Below are 13,923 nucleotides of genomic sequence, written 5' to 3'. Positions count from 1 at the left end.
TTCTCCTCGATTTATAAAGAAAAAGGCGGCAACTATTTTTGCGCGGCTAGTTCTGGTTTGAGAATGGACCGCTGACCAGGCCCGGCTAGATTTAGCAGAGAAATGTTTTAGTTTATTTTCATGCTCAGGAGACTCACCGCTGCGCTGTTCACCCTCAGTCTGTCAGCTATTTCACTTTTTATGCGGGATGTTAAGCCATTGGGGTATTTCACAATTAAGAGCATTATGGGAGGAGGTGCTTATGCAACAAAAGAGTACGTTACGTTTCCTGCGCTGCTTTGGGTCTGCCTGCTTGGTAGTCCCGTCATTATTGTTGGGCTTGGTCTTATTGAAAAAAGAAAAAAGCAGCTCTTGGACAGGCTTCTCCTCTTCTACCTAGCTACAGCCCTGGCGCACGCGGTGGTTGACGTGTTAAAGTTTGTGGTAAGCAAGGAAAGGCCCGACTACCTCGATCGGTGTGGCAGGTTTAAGAGCGGGCACAAGTTTGACGACGGAAAAAGAAGCTTTCCCTCGGGGCACAGTGCGCTAGGTGCTGGGACGGCTGTCTTCCTGGGGTGTGCAAGTTTTTCAGCCCTGAAAAGGGCTGGGTCCCTGGTTAAGAGAAGCCTGGTGATTTACGTGGGGATAATCATTCCGTGCCTCCTAGCTGTTTTTGTCTGTGTCTCACGGGTGCTTGACAACCGCCACGACGTAGTTGACGTTTCTGCAGGCGCTCTTCTGGGCGCGGTGGTTAGTTCTGGGGTGTACATTAAGGGGGGCAAGGGCCTGAGAGGTTTCGGGCAGGTTTAGGGGATGGGGCGGGTCCTGAACCGCACAGCCCTTATTGGCGCGCTCCTATATGTCCCAAAGGGGTATGTCCTTATTAAGCGAACAGTCCCAAAATGGACATGAGCAAAAAAGGAAAAATATCCCAAAGGGGGGTGTGCCGAAAAGGGACAGAAGCCCCAAACTCGAAAACCCCGAAAACCTCGAAAACCTCGAAATGCTCGAAAACCCCGAAAACCTCGAAAACCCCGAAAAACAAAAAACAAGAACCTGAAAAGCCCAAAACAGCTTTATTGGGCCAGGGCTGTTGGAGCAAAGCCCGGTTGGAACACTTAATAAAAGACCTAGGACCTAGGAGTGGCCGTCCCTATGTAGAGCCCACTGATAGGCCATAGAGAAGGCTTATTTCCTCCCGGTACCTTGAGGGGTCGGGAGTTTCCAGGATGAGGGGAATGTTGGTGAACAGAGGGCTTGTCATGACGTAGGCAAAGGCCTCTAGGCCAATAAGGCCCCTGCCCAGAGACTCGTGCCGGTCCTTCCTGCTTCCCAGAGGCATTTTGCTGTCGTTCAGGTGCATGCCTTTGAGGTAGCTTAGGCCAACGAGCCTATCAAACTCCTCCATGACCAGGGCAAAGGACTCTTTGGTGCGTATGTCATACCCGGCCCCAAAGAGGTGGCACGTATCTAAGCAGACGCCAACCCTGGCTTTGTCAAGCACACCATCAATGATGCACCTGAGCTCCCCAAAAGACGCGCCCACCACGCTCCCCTGCCCGGCCATGTTCTCAATGACCACAATAACGGCCGATGTCTCCCTGTGGGCACGGTTGATGTTCTCGGAGATGAGGAGGCACGCCTGCTCAATGGGAAGCTTGGCAACGTTACTCCCGGGGTGAAAGTTGCACAGAAGAATGCCTAGCTGCTCGCACCGCTTTAGCTCGTCAAGGAAGAGGGCGTACGACCTCCTGGCCTTTTCAGGGTCGGGCTGTGCCAGGTTAATCAGGTATGAGGCGTGTGGCAGGATGTGGTCGTGCGTTTTCAGGGCCTGGAACCTAAGAACGGCCCCGGGGTCCAGGGGCTTGGCCGCGTAGGTCTTCTGGTTTTTAAGGAACATAGCAACTGCGCGCCCATTGACCGAAGCCGCTCTCTCAAAAACGGTGTCCACGCCCCCCTGGCTGGAAACATGGGCACCAACGAACTTTTGCGACTTCTCAATGTCCTGGGAAGAAGCCTGGGCTATTTTTGGCCCCTCCTTTTTCTTCGCAAAGGAAAGCAGCTGTCTCTGGTGCTGGTCCTTCATAAAAAGAGGCAGCGTGTAAATAAATATGAAGAAGTTCCTGCAAAGTGTTTATAAAGCCAACCGTGAAATAGACGAGCAGAAGGGCGTGATTGAGCAAATGGATGGACTGACCCGGAAGGTTTCAGGAGCATCAAACGAGAAAGAGGCCGGGCTTCTTAGGGACTCGCTCACCCAGCTCAGGGACGAGTTCATTGCTTCAGTAAAGGCAACTAAAACCCGAATTGAAACACTTAAGAAGAAAAGCCAGGCAACAGAGTCGCACTCTCAGCAGCACACACAGCAGCAGCACATTGCGTCACTGGTAGAGCGGGTAAAAAAGCTGGTTGAGCACTTTAGCACGGTGCAGTCTGAGTTTGGCTCCGAGGAAAGACACCGTCTCAAGTCGCAGTACATCATTGCTAAGCCTACGGCGACCAAGGCCGAGATAGAGGAGGTGGAGTACTCAGAGGATGCACCGTCTTCTTTTCGGGTAGATGCTTCAGCTAAGGGAAAGAAGCACACCTTGCTGCACATAGCCACGGGGATAGCCCAGGTGACTGAGATGACCGAGGAGCTTAACCTTCTAGTGCACAAAACAGAGCGAGACGTTGACAAGGTAGCTGTAACAACGACAGAAACCGAAGTAAAGGCCAAAAAGGCCGACAAAGACCTGAAAAAGACGCTTCGCTACCAAAAGCTAGCTCGGTATGCCAAAATCGTTTGTGTGACGCTGGCTATTTTCCTGCTCTTCCTTTTCTTTGGGGGGATTCTGATAGCTGTTGTCTTTTTTGTGGTTATGCAGGTTCTTAACTATCAGTCCTCAGGGTCTTCTACGCCTTCAAGCGACGCGGGGTCTACAGCTCCAGGGTTGGGCGCCAATCCCGCGCCCACCGCAGCGCCCGGCACTGCTCCCACGGCCTAGGTCCGTCTAGGTCATCCAAGTCCCCGCACCAGGTCCGTCTAGGTCATCCCAAGTCCCCGCACCAGGTCGATTGACTCCATTGAGTCCTCAGACCTCCCGGACCCCTCAGACCTGCCTGAGCCACCTGAGCCACCCGAGCCACCCGAGCTACCTGAAAACTCTGAAAACTCTGAATTGGAGTGTTCGTCAGGGTCAGGTTCCGAACCCGAACCCGAACCAGGACCAGGGTCGTAGGCGTGATGCTCATTCATTAGGTCTTTTAGCTCGTCGTCGTTAATAGGGTGCTCAATGGGGTCGTTGGTGCCTGGGCTGGGTCGGGAGAGGTCGTGGAGGCTACCTGAAGAGGCGGGTTTAGGGTGTCTTTTAGGGGGGTGCTTTTTCTGGAGGAGGTAGGTCTGGTAGATGATCCTTGAGGCGCTGTAAAGGGCTTTGATTTCAGGCTCAAGGATTTTCAGGTCTCCTTCAAGCCAGCGGTGCTTGAAATCTAGGGCTTTGATGCTAAAAAGTTTTGCATCATTTGATGGGACTTTTCTAATATTAGTAACGGTTTTTCCTATGGAAATAAATCTTTGTTCAGTACACTTGATGGCTCGCCAAATATCTTCAAAAAGGAAGAACAGTCTTCGTATCGACATCGGAACTTTCTCCATTTGCGACTTGTCTATGTTTGCAATGTTTTTAATGTATCTTCCCACCTCCCAGTTGATAGCATTTACCTCCGATAAAACTAGCTTGTACTGGGTCAGGAGCCGGTCAATATCAGCTCTTTTCTGGAAGATAGAGGTTTCATGGTGGATGGTTTTTTGGTTGATTGACCGGGCGTGGTAGTCTTCAGCGTGCTTTTGGAGTATTTGTCCGGGAGAGAACACCCTTGACACCAGCCCTGAAAACTCCAAGCAAAGCGTTTCTGCCTTATCAATATCTGAGATAAGCTCGTTTTGCGTGTCTAGAGAGTGAACAAGCACCCGATACGACACAAGAAACTCTGAAAGACTGAAAACGCCTCCGTTGTACAGAAGCTTTAGGTGGGCGTGTTTTTTCCGATCAATCCAGGTAAGCTCAAACCTTTTTTTTGACCCGGTGATTCTTTCACACTGAACCATGTACTTGTAAATCTTAAACTCTATCTCTGCAAAGAGCCTTCTAAGACCCATGGGGGCGCTTTCAAGCATGTGCCCGTTCACCGTGAGGATAAGAAAGGACAGCCCATTCAAGTGCTCGTGGATGCCTTTAAAGTCGACGTACCGCTCAAAAAAGTGGGCTTTTTCTATCTCCTCAATCAGTTTCACGCCTAGCACGCCTATCTCTTTCATTTCCAGCTGAATGCTTGCTGTGAGCTCTTCAATTCCCGCCACAAAAGACGTTATTTTTGCACGTTCCCATTCCTGCCCCCACTGCTCCTGGGTCTTTGTCTTTGTCTTTGCCTCGGGGCTGTCTGCTAGATGGTTGAGTATTTCTCTTTCCTGGGCCAGAAACAGGCTCCAAAGACTTTGCAGCTTGTAAACCCTCTCAGCCACTGGCTCGTGCTCCTTTAAGAGATCCAGCGTATACACGTGGGAGACAAAAATCGGCAAAACTATTTTCCGAGTTCTAGAAAGCGCGTTTGCCACGCCGTCCACACCCTTCATGCTCTTTCCGCACCAATTATTATTTCTTCATATCTTTCTATCCCGTATCTTGGTGATGCTTTTGAAAAAACCTTATCATAAAGATCTTCAGAATGACGCCGCCCCGTGGTGTCACTCAAGGCCTGGGTCGGCGCCGCTAAGTCTAACACAGTCCCATGCCCATGCCTATCCAAAAGTCTTTATTTAAAGTTCAGGTTTTCGAGATTTCGAGATTTCGGGTTTTTCGGGGTTTCGGGTTTGCGTAACCGTTACTAGCCACTGGTTGCAAGCAACGGAAGATAGGCTAGGTTGGCCTAGCAACTAACGGACTGAACGATCTCTCCAACACTTATGCTGTACTCTGCAACGGACCCTGCTGTGGTAACTGTTGCTTTCATAATACTTCCCTCCCTGGCACCTCTGATTTTGTCTGCGAAGTACTTCAGCACCCGATGCTCCCCAGCCTTGCGCAGTGGTATGACCTCCTCAGCCTCTTTTTCTGGAATGGGAAGAATCGTCCTGTACTTGCATGAAATGATGCTCTTTCTACCAATGACTCTACCAATACCCTCTGATACCACCGAAACGTCAACTATGGTCTCGGTGTTTGTCTCGGGGTCTGTTTTGGCCTCAGTGTTTGTCTCGGGGCTTGTTTTGGTCTCGGGGACAGTGACAGTGTTTGTCTCGGGGCTTGTTTTGGTCTCGGGGACAGTGACAACCTCTGGCAGCTGTATTCTCTTGACCTGGACGTCATCTGGGTGTATTTCAGGACTGGTTTTTCTTCTTTCTCCTTGCGCGGAGCACTGCGCTGAGCACTCATTGGAGCACTCGGCATCTTCCAGGACCTCCTCCGGGTACCCCGTGCCTCTAAGAACGAGAACGTCAATGGTGTTGGGCCCCACTGCCGTAAGCGCTACCTCCTCGTTCGCCTCAAAGAGAAGGTCTAGGACCTCGGTTTCTTTGGCTCCGGGGAGGAAGGTGGCTACGGGCGTAGAGGCTCCGCCTGCCCCACAGAGAAGGACCGTTCTTTCACTGGTGGGCGTGCCTTTGAGTGCTGCGTTAAGTATTCTAATGGGCGTTGTTTCTTTCAAGGTCTGTGTCTGCCCCCCCTCAATCGAGAGTGCCAGGTACTTCTCTCCCAGGCCCTCTTCTGAGAAGCCGTCAACCTCTTCTGAAAGGTCGTCTACCTCGTAAAAAAGCACGTCTATGTCGTTGCATCCCTCAGCACCAAGGACTATCTTTGTTCCCTTCTTTAGTGGAAGGTTAAGAACCTTGCTCTCAGAGTGTCCAACAACCAGTGAGCAGATGGTAATAAGTGCTCCGTCATCGATTGTTGCAGTTACAGCAGCTCTCTTTTCAGAGGCGTTCACATACGGAGTAAGCGAGACGGACTTAAGAATCGTGTCCTTTTCGATTGACTCCTGTGCGTAGGTGTTCTCTGGGGTAATCGTTAAACTATGGTAGGCCATCCAATAATAAAAAAATTGTTTATTTCTGCACCCCGAACACCCCGAAACCAAGCCATTGATAATTTATTAAGCCTGCCTGCCCTTCGGGTAGCCTAGGCACCGTTTCTAATTAAGATAGTTACTTGGGTCAAAGTGTAGAGAATTAGCCATTGAATAAAAGTTACAGTATGAAGGTTCATCGTCATCTTTGGGCTTGCGCTTCTTTTTAGCCGAGTTATCGTCGTGGTTGGCGTTCTCCTCCCCTAAAATAAGCTTGTCAAGTGACTGAAGGTCCTCCTCCTTAAAAGAAGGCACTTCTTCAAGGTAGTGCTTCTGTGGGATGTTACACTCATAGTCCTGGTTGAATCCAGGGTAGTTCAGAAGGAAGCATTCGTAGTCCTCTCTTGACTTTTCAACAACTTCTTCAATCTCTTTCTTTGCGTAGAGAGAAGGCGTTATCTCTATTTCTTCTTTCGGCTTTTCCTGGTGGACGCTCTTTTCGTTCTTTACCTTGGCTCTTTTGTTCTGAAACCAGACCTGGACACTTCTTGGGGTCATCCCAAGCTTGCCGGCCAAGGCCTTTCGCAGCGCTGCGTCCGGCTTAATGTTGGTCTCAAAAGTCTTTTCAAGGACCTCAAGCTGCTCCTTGCTCGTTCTTTTTCTTGGCTTAACATGGAAGGGGTTATAGTAGGTGTTCTTTAATTCACCTTGGGCTGTTTTGTGGAAACTATCAAAGTATGATTCAGGACTAGTGGCCATCACAGGGGAGTAGTTGTGTTTCTATTTATATTTAATTTTAGGCCAATTTTACCAATCATGCCATTATTGGCCATATTAAGACAATTTAGACCTATCGGAGATTATGTCAAAAGGAGCTAGGCCCTTTTGGGAGGGTTCACTTAATTCTCTTTCTAGCTTCTTTCCTTATTTGATCAGGTTCTTTTGGAAATTTCCAAATAAGAAGGAGCAAATGTAGTAGTATTTCCTAATCCATTGATTCCTTTTTAGGGCAGTGTAACATAGTCTAAATGTAGCAAAAACAAGGAGGGAGTGAGTCATTCTTCCAAATTTGGACATATTACCAGGGACTAGTGAGCATGGCGAGCAGGGGGAGCTTGTTCGGGTGCGAGGGTGCTCTGAGGAGCAGCTGGGCGATGTGCTTGGCGGCGTGGAGGTGTCTTTCTAGCTGCGGCCGCGCAAAGCTGGGTGGCTGGGTGTTTTCGGGGTCTTTTTTGCAGCCAGCCCCAGAACCAGGCACTGGAGCACGCTCTAGAAGAATCTCTAGGCGGGTGAAGCACCCCAGCAACCGGCACTCTTTTGAGAGGGCGTTCTTTCGTGGCTGCTTCTCCTGGAGTATCTCTGCAATGGCTGAGAGGGCACTGGTCCACTCCTCGTATGTCGTCATGAAAAAGATTGTTTCATCCTCAAACACCGTAGTATTTAGCGGGAGGTGTTGTTAAGACCATGAACATAGCTATTGAGGATGCAGCACTGCCAAGCGCCGTCGTTAAAACCACTGAAATAGAGCCATTTACGCAAAAGTCTTTCTGGGAGCTTTGCCAGGACTCGTTCTCTCGAAGCGTGCCCCATACGATTGGGCGCGTGGAGACCAAGGAGGGAACGCACAGCTACTACGACGCCAGGCAACTGTGCAAGTTTCTTTTTGAGCTTGTTATCTCCAAAGAGGGAAGAGCCGTTCGCATGAAGAACACCTCCAACCCCATTGACGACAAGCCCATCAAGGAAATTGTCTTTTTTGAAATTCTTCTGGAGCACCCAAGCAAGGCCGTCTTTATGGGCACCCAGAAGATCTTCCTGGAGTCCAGTGCTTTTAGGTCAAGGATCTTTAACCGCAACGATCCCTTTGATGCCCTTTCGATTAATTTCGTTTTTAAAGACAAGATACCTACACGCATCAAGAAGAAGACGCTCATACCTCTATGTATCACCCTCTTTATTGTCGTGTTCCTCATTTCTTTCTGTACCTTCAGCGTAATGAAGGGAAAAAACGAGCTAACTAATAAGGCAGGCACGGGAAGAGGGCCTGCACGTGCCCAGGCACTACCCCGTGCTCATCAAAGCATTCCCAGGGGCAGCGAATAAATGGTTTGGGCTTGGGCTTGGGTTTGGTACTGGAGGGGTACTGGAGGGTACTGGGAGGGTACTAGGAGGGGGAGGGCAGAACAATAAGGCTTATGGCCAATGAAGCAAGTACTTTGGTGGTGTGGTTGGGTAGCTCTACTGTAAGGTTCATCGATGCATCGATGTTTCTAAGTATACCCCGAACAACATCTCCTCTGTTCATTTCCACCGATACCTCTTGGTCAATTGCTTCATAGAGCCATTCCGTGCACATAAAAAATAAGAGGCTCGGGTTTATTCGGGTCTTGGTGCTGGGAGGTGGTTGGGTGTGTCAAGTGCTGGGACCACTCTATCCTCTCTTCCTCCAGCTACCTTTTGGTATGTCAGTTGGTGTGTCGGTTCTTGTCTGTTTGTCACTGCGCTTGAAAGAGTCTGGTGCCTTTATGAACCGTGCCAAGCTCTCCTCTGAGACATCTTTTGGTTGATAGAACTGGGTCTGGGGTTGAGTCTGAGGTTGAGGGGTGGGTTGAGTCTGAGGGGTGGTCTGGGGTTGAGGGGTGGGTTGAGTCTGGGGGGTAGATCCAGATACGTGGCCCCAAATGAGGTCTTTGTGTTCGGTGCGGGGCTCTTCCTTATTGACCTTCCAGGCGGGCTTCTCTGTGGAGGCTGGGGGGTGGCTTGTGCTGGCGCTGGAATTGAAGCTGGTGGTGTATCCGGTGGTGTATCCGGTGGTGTAGCTTGTTCTTGGCTCTGTGGGCTCTGGGGCGTGGTGGTCCCTCTTCCAGGATAGTTCAGCGACTGCGGGGGTCTCTGGGGCTAGCTCGGTGCTTGGGCTGGGGGCCTCAGGCTCTTCCTGCTCTGTATCCGCGACACGCTCTGTGTCGAGCTCTTTTACAAGCTCTCTGGCTGCCTCTTCTTCGAAGAGAAGGTTTTTGAGCTCTCCAATGGCTGAGAACGAGGCAACAATCTTTTGGACTATTCTAAGGTTCTCTTCTTTTGCCTTTCTAAACCTTTGGTTTACTCGTGTGAGAGCTTCGCTCTCGTCGTAGTAGCTGGTTTCTTCTTTCTTTTGCAGGGTCAGTCTTAGGAGGTACTCCTTTTCCTCAAAAAGCGTTTTCAGGGCTGCCCGCTGTTTTCTGGCTTCTTGCCTTTGAGCCAATGTTGCCGATGTTTGCGAGGTTTGCGTTTGCGAGGTTGTCGATGTTTGCGAGGTTTGCGACATTCCCTGGGCTGTTCGGTCGTGTGGAAGGTATCTTTCCTTTTCGGTTTTTTCTTCAAGGTCGGTGATGTAATCGATGTATGAGTACCTGGTGTTCCCCGAAAGAACCTGAAGCTTTCCCTTGCCCACGCTGTGATTGAGGCGGTGTTTTCTTAAAAAGGCAATTTTACCCGTTTCCTCAAGGCTAAGGTCTTCCTCCGTTCCAATGGCTGAGAGGTACCACGCCCAGTGCTGATGGTTGATTGGAACGGTAAAAACCGTTGGAAATCCAGGTACTGGTGGTTTTTTAGCTGGTGCTTTGTAGCCAATGATGCGGTCGTAGTCCGTTACGACCCTCTGGTGCTGTGCATACTCCTGGCACCCCGATAGAGGCGATATTTGCACCTGGAGCTGCTGGAGCCTGTCAATCGCGCAGAGGTATCCTCGGTAGCTCTCTCCCTTGAGGAAGTACTTGGCCATAATCATCAGCCTCATTCTATCAGTTGAAGGCGTTACTTTTTCCGTTTTTGATATCTGCTCCAGAACCTTGAACGCCTCAAAGTCCATGCCCAGGTGGTGGAAGGCGTGGGCGTACTCGATCAGCTTGACATTAACGGTGTGGTCGAGTGCTTCTAGGCCCATAATCAGGCTGGCGGTGCTGAGCAGCTCTTTTCGGCTGAAGTTGTGCATAACCATATCGGTTAGTGAGAAAATGAGCTTTTTGGTGTCCTCTATTTGCGACTTCTTTAGCAGGCCCAGCGCCGTTTTCAAGTCGTCTATTTCTTTCTGGAAGCTCCTCTTTTCTTCAAAGACACAAAGACACTCTCTAGCTTCTGTTTTGCTAATCAGAGCACAGTGCTTGTAAGAAACGTACCCGACCACCCCAATGGAGGCCGTGTAGCTGTTAATAAAGCTAACTGCATACGATGTACCCTTCTCTTCCTTTCCACGGAGCTTGTAAATAACCTTTCTTATGTCCCCACTGCTTCTAATGCTTAGGGCTAGGTTGTGTATCTGCTCTGAAAGGCTTCCCTCAAGTATCAAAGAATCTATGTACTGGTCAATCCCTTCGGGAGATACTTTCATCTAAAATTTAAAAGAAACTAAAATATATGTACAGCGTGGTTAAGGGGATTGAGGAGGGGGGAAGAGTCTTTCTGATGGGATGCCTCCTGAAAGGCTTGGGTCTGGGGAGTGATTCAGTTATTTGGAGCGGGTTGTTCAGTAGCTTAGTGAACCAGGGCTTTTCTCCCGTTGCCAGTGGCTTTGTTTCAGGGTATGCCACCTCGCTCAGCTCCAGCACTGAGGCTCTCAAAGGAGGCGTGCGTGGGAGTGTCTCTGGGCTGGGGATAGGCATCAGCAGCAAAGTTTTCCAGGAGCTATCAGCTCCCATGAGCGGTGCCGTTGAAAAAGCTCGTTCCTTTATAGGGCACGCCACCGGACACGGGCTCAGAACATGACCTGAACCTTATTTTCGGGGCGGTTGGGGTTTCGGGTTTGGGGAAGCGCCATAGATAAATAGGTTTATTTAGTTAGGTGTAGAAGAAGGATCATAACGGCAAAGATAAGGAAAAGCAAAGAAAGAAAGCGTCTGGCTGATTTTCTTTTCTCTCCAGCATTCCTAATGTAGGTTCTGCTGATGCGCACGTCTTGGGTGGCCAGTCCGGTTTTTCCCAAAACACTATCTATGCGCTCGTCCTGGGAAAAGATCTCCTGAGTAATTAGCTTCTGGAGCGTGTCTATTTCGGATATCTGGCGCCGCACATGGGTGACTTCTCGGTCGCTGTACTGGACGCGTTCTAGAATCTTTACATTCTCCTCCTGAAGCATTTGCAGCATCACTGGAGCTATTTTGACGATGCTTGGCGCTTTCTCTGGTTCCAGGGCAATGTTTAAGGTGCTTCTTCTGGTTTTGTGTCTTTTGCTCTCCAGCTTTATTTCGGTGCGTTGGAGCATGATCTTGAGGCATGTTGCCACCCCGCCAATGAACAGGGCGTTCTCTTCCGTTTCTATTTCATAAAGAAGCGCTAGAAGGGCAGGAACTTGGGAAACAGTTGCTGCAGCCTCCTTTTCAATATCGGCGTACTCCTGGGAGGTGGCTCTTTCTATGCGCCCCGTATACTCTAAAAGGCTGTTTTTAAGCTCTTTGGCTGATTGAAGCGCGTGGATGGCTGGAGAGTCGCTATCTTCCTGCAAAACGTCTGCTGAAGGTGCTTGCGACACTCTTCTGAACTCTGCTGTTCTGTCCATTAAATTTTAATTTAGTTTAGCCACTGAGAAATTTCTGTATCACCTTCTGCTAGAACGGAGTAGTTGATTCTTGGGATGTAGTTCTTTTTGGTGGTATCAATGAGGGGGATGGTTGCTGTGTGGTGTGCTCCTTCTGGGAGCTCTTCAACCGAAAGGGTGCTTGGTAGAGCTATTGCCGTTGGGGGCGTTGGTGCTCTGGCTAGCTCTGGGGGTGTCCATGGGGCGTAGGCTTGTGGGTCTAGCTGCTTGGGTGGCTGCACTGAGACTTTCCTGGTCATCTAAATTTTTTATGGAGTGCATTAAGCCTATTGGAGAGGTGCTTGGGCTAGAAGACTGCCTGGCCTGTTCAGGGTGCGTCTCTGTTGCTGAACCTGACAAAGAAAAGCACGAGCGGGGGCTGCAGCGTCTTTTAGAGGGCGGTGTTGGCCTTGTTATCACACCACAGGCTAAAATAAGCCTGTTTCAGCGGGTAGGCTCGTTTTCAGGGTTTAGAGACTTTGAGCAGGCTCTTCTCTGGGTGTTTAGAAAGAGCTGTGTGGTAGACTCGTCAGCAGGGACCCGGGCCCTCTTGGGGCAGGAGAGGGCGTCTCTGAGCCGGCCGGTGATTAGCTCGCTCTGTCCGGGGGTGGTAGCTTATGCAGAGGGCTCAGCCCACCACCTTCTTCCCTATCTTAGTAAAAACAGGAGCCCTGTTGAGATATGTGCTAAGTACCTGAAAGACAAGGGGTATACCACCGTTATTTCAATTGTGATGTGTGCAGATAAGAGAATGGAGTCGGAGTGGGATAGTTTGGTGGACCACGCGCTTACTACCACCAACGTCTTTGACTTTTTCAAAGATAAGATTGTTCCAGTTCCAAACTACCTCCCCCCCGAGCACAGCACCTCCCAAACCCTTGCTGGCTCATCGGCCGGAGGCTTGTATGAGGGGTTGGTTGAGGGCCTGGCCAGGGGCGGGGAGGGAGAGGGTGGTGCGATTGTCTCACAAATAGATAGGGAAAACTACAAGGAGGTAGCCTTCCTTGAAAATGGAAGAATTAGGCGGATAGCTCAGGTCCACGGTCTTCCGCGGGTGGTTGCATTCAGTACCAAGGCTAAATCTAGGTCTTTTCTTGAAGAGTACGTTTACGTTGAGATGATGGTCTGTAAAAAGGCGTGTCTCTTTGGACCCTCCCAGGGAAAAATGACTCTGAGGGAGGAGCAGGCCTATCTACAGCTCCAGGGCCCGTCTCCGGGGATTTCAGCCGATTTACCGCTTCGGGCCTTCACTGCCAAGACAAAAACCAAGCATAGCTTTAGTGTGCAGTGGTAGGGTCATGGTGCAGTGGTGCAGTGGTAGAGTCATGGTACAGTTACATTTATTCTATTCGTTTGACTTCTTTTTCATGTTGCGGAGCAGAGGTTGTTTGGTAGTTGCGTACTTAAGACACCAATCAAAACCAAAGTCAAAGACAAAGTTTTTTCTGATCATCACCGAAGAGAAAAGTTTTTTCATGTAGAGATAGTTAGGCATTTCGTCAAAAAGTAGCTTTCTGGTGTAGGTTAAAAATTCTGCAAAAACGGGGTCAAGGTCCTTGCAAAGTTTTTGGATCGATGTGCTACTCTTAACTTCGCCAATTTTCTTGTACTTCTCTTGCTTGGTGCTTGCCTTGATGTTCTGCCAGGGAAGCTCCCCTTTAATAAAGTAGATAAGCATGTAGGCCAAACTCTCAAGATCGTCCCTCCGGCTTTGCCGCATTCCTTCGTGCGTGCTGATTGAGACGTACCTGACCGTTCCAATTAGATTTCTTCCCTCCTGAAAAGGAATGTGGATGTAGGTTTTTGGCGACCTGAAAAAACAAGAGAGCCCAAAATCAATGATGTAAAAGGCATTTTTGGCTATCTTGTCCCCAAGGTCGCCCTCCCCGGGGTTGATCCCAAAAGCAAAGTTGTCAGGTTTTATGTCTCGGTGGATGATGTGCTTGTAGTGGAGATACTCTATCCGCGTGATAATCATTTCAGCAAGCATTAAAACGGTTTTCAGAGAAAACCGTCGGTCACAGTAGTTAAAAAGACTTTCAAGCGACGGACCTAGCAGATCAATGGCCAGAACGTCTTTTTTAGCACCGGAGATGTTGACGGACCCTGCGTGGTGGAGCTTGCAGATGTAGTTATTCTCCGACTTTAACAGCTTGTACATGGTGCACTCTTGCCTTATTTGGTTAGAACCTGACTTTTTCTCGATTTTAAGAGCTACTTTTGCCGATGTTTCCTGGCACTCTGCCTCGTAGACGTCTCCATACGCCCCAGAGCTTATTTTTGCTCCTACTTTGAACTTGCCAATGCAGGCACCATGAATGTTCATGGCTACGAAAAAATTATTAATATTTATA

General features: G+C 49.6%; 14 protein-coding genes across 14 annotated transcripts; 5 read left to right on the top strand and 9 right to left on the bottom strand.

The window, feature by feature from the left end:
* Nucleotides 1-120: 120 nt before the first annotated feature.
* On the top strand, nt 121-789 carry NEDG_01414 (uncharacterized protein; the record flags this gene model as incomplete). The annotated part of the gene is made up of 1 exon (XM_067688832.1): nt 121-789. One exon carries the CDS (start codon nt 121-123, stop codon nt 787-789), a length of 669 nt encoding a protein of 222 aa, XP_067544020.1.
* Nucleotides 790-1,132: 343 nt separating this feature from the next.
* Nucleotides 1,133-2,065, bottom strand: NEDG_01413 (uncharacterized protein; the record flags this gene model as incomplete). Its single annotated transcript, XM_067688831.1, has 1 exon — nt 1,133-2,065. The coding sequence occupies one exon, from the start codon at nt 2,063-2,065 to the stop codon at nt 1,133-1,135; it is 933 nt and encodes a 310-aa protein (XP_067544019.1).
* Nucleotides 2,066-2,090: 25 nt separating this feature from the next.
* NEDG_01412 (uncharacterized protein) lies at nt 2,091-2,966 on the top strand (the record flags this gene model as incomplete). The annotated part of the gene is made up of 1 exon (XM_067688830.1): nt 2,091-2,966. One exon carries the CDS (start codon nt 2,091-2,093, stop codon nt 2,964-2,966), a length of 876 nt encoding a protein of 291 aa, XP_067544018.1.
* Nucleotides 2,967-3,004: 38 nt separating this feature from the next.
* On the bottom strand, nt 3,005-4,594 carry NEDG_01411 (uncharacterized protein; the record flags this gene model as incomplete). Its single annotated transcript, XM_067688829.1, has 1 exon — nt 3,005-4,594. One exon carries the CDS (start codon nt 4,592-4,594, stop codon nt 3,005-3,007), a length of 1,590 nt encoding a protein of 529 aa, XP_067544017.1.
* Nucleotides 4,595-4,887: 293 nt separating this feature from the next.
* Nucleotides 4,888-6,042, bottom strand: NEDG_01410 (uncharacterized protein; the record flags this gene model as incomplete). The annotated part of the gene is made up of 1 exon (XM_067688828.1): nt 4,888-6,042. The coding sequence occupies one exon, from the start codon at nt 6,040-6,042 to the stop codon at nt 4,888-4,890; it is 1,155 nt and encodes a 384-aa protein (XP_067544016.1).
* A 105-nt stretch (nt 6,043-6,147) lies between these two features.
* Nucleotides 6,148-6,780, bottom strand: NEDG_01409 (uncharacterized protein; the record flags this gene model as incomplete). The annotated part of the gene is made up of 1 exon (XM_067688827.1): nt 6,148-6,780. The coding sequence occupies one exon, from the start codon at nt 6,778-6,780 to the stop codon at nt 6,148-6,150; it is 633 nt and encodes a 210-aa protein (XP_067544015.1).
* A 319-nt stretch (nt 6,781-7,099) lies between these two features.
* On the bottom strand, nt 7,100-7,426 carry NEDG_01408 (uncharacterized protein; the record flags this gene model as incomplete). Its single annotated transcript, XM_067688826.1, has 1 exon — nt 7,100-7,426. One exon carries the CDS (start codon nt 7,424-7,426, stop codon nt 7,100-7,102), a length of 327 nt encoding a protein of 108 aa, XP_067544014.1.
* A 59-nt stretch (nt 7,427-7,485) lies between these two features.
* NEDG_01407 (uncharacterized protein) lies at nt 7,486-8,124 on the top strand (the record flags this gene model as incomplete). Its single annotated transcript, XM_067688825.1, has 1 exon — nt 7,486-8,124. One exon carries the CDS (start codon nt 7,486-7,488, stop codon nt 8,122-8,124), a length of 639 nt encoding a protein of 212 aa, XP_067544013.1.
* Nucleotides 8,125-8,185: 61 nt separating this feature from the next.
* Nucleotides 8,186-8,377, bottom strand: NEDG_01406 (uncharacterized protein; the record flags this gene model as incomplete). Its single annotated transcript, XM_067688824.1, has 1 exon — nt 8,186-8,377. One exon carries the CDS (start codon nt 8,375-8,377, stop codon nt 8,186-8,188), a length of 192 nt encoding a protein of 63 aa, XP_067544012.1.
* Nucleotides 8,378-8,452: 75 nt separating this feature from the next.
* Nucleotides 8,453-10,387, bottom strand: NEDG_01405 (uncharacterized protein; the record flags this gene model as incomplete). The annotated part of the gene is made up of 1 exon (XM_067688823.1): nt 8,453-10,387. The coding sequence occupies one exon, from the start codon at nt 10,385-10,387 to the stop codon at nt 8,453-8,455; it is 1,935 nt and encodes a 644-aa protein (XP_067544011.1).
* A 26-nt stretch (nt 10,388-10,413) lies between these two features.
* On the top strand, nt 10,414-10,761 carry NEDG_01404 (uncharacterized protein; the record flags this gene model as incomplete). Its single annotated transcript, XM_067688822.1, has 1 exon — nt 10,414-10,761. The coding sequence occupies one exon, from the start codon at nt 10,414-10,416 to the stop codon at nt 10,759-10,761; it is 348 nt and encodes a 115-aa protein (XP_067544010.1).
* Nucleotides 10,762-10,825: 64 nt separating this feature from the next.
* On the bottom strand, nt 10,826-11,551 carry NEDG_01403 (uncharacterized protein; the record flags this gene model as incomplete). Its single annotated transcript, XM_067688821.1, has 1 exon — nt 10,826-11,551. One exon carries the CDS (start codon nt 11,549-11,551, stop codon nt 10,826-10,828), a length of 726 nt encoding a protein of 241 aa, XP_067544009.1.
* A 289-nt stretch (nt 11,552-11,840) lies between these two features.
* NEDG_01402 (uncharacterized protein) lies at nt 11,841-12,863 on the top strand (the record flags this gene model as incomplete). The annotated part of the gene is made up of 1 exon (XM_067688820.1): nt 11,841-12,863. One exon carries the CDS (start codon nt 11,841-11,843, stop codon nt 12,861-12,863), a length of 1,023 nt encoding a protein of 340 aa, XP_067544008.1.
* A 51-nt stretch (nt 12,864-12,914) lies between these two features.
* On the bottom strand, nt 12,915-13,895 carry NEDG_01401 (uncharacterized protein; the record flags this gene model as incomplete). The annotated part of the gene is made up of 1 exon (XM_067688819.1): nt 12,915-13,895. One exon carries the CDS (start codon nt 13,893-13,895, stop codon nt 12,915-12,917), a length of 981 nt encoding a protein of 326 aa, XP_067544007.1.
* Between the last annotated feature and the right edge of the window lie 28 nt (nt 13,896-13,923).

This window comes from Nematocida displodere (genome assembly GCF_001642395.1).
Source record: "Nematocida displodere strain JUm2807 chromosome Unknown 4, whole genome shotgun sequence".
Classification (NCBI taxonomy): domain Eukaryota; kingdom Fungi; phylum Microsporidia; genus Nematocida; species Nematocida displodere.
Note: the sequence above shows the minus strand (reverse complement) of the source record. Positions and strands in the feature narration are given on the sequence as shown.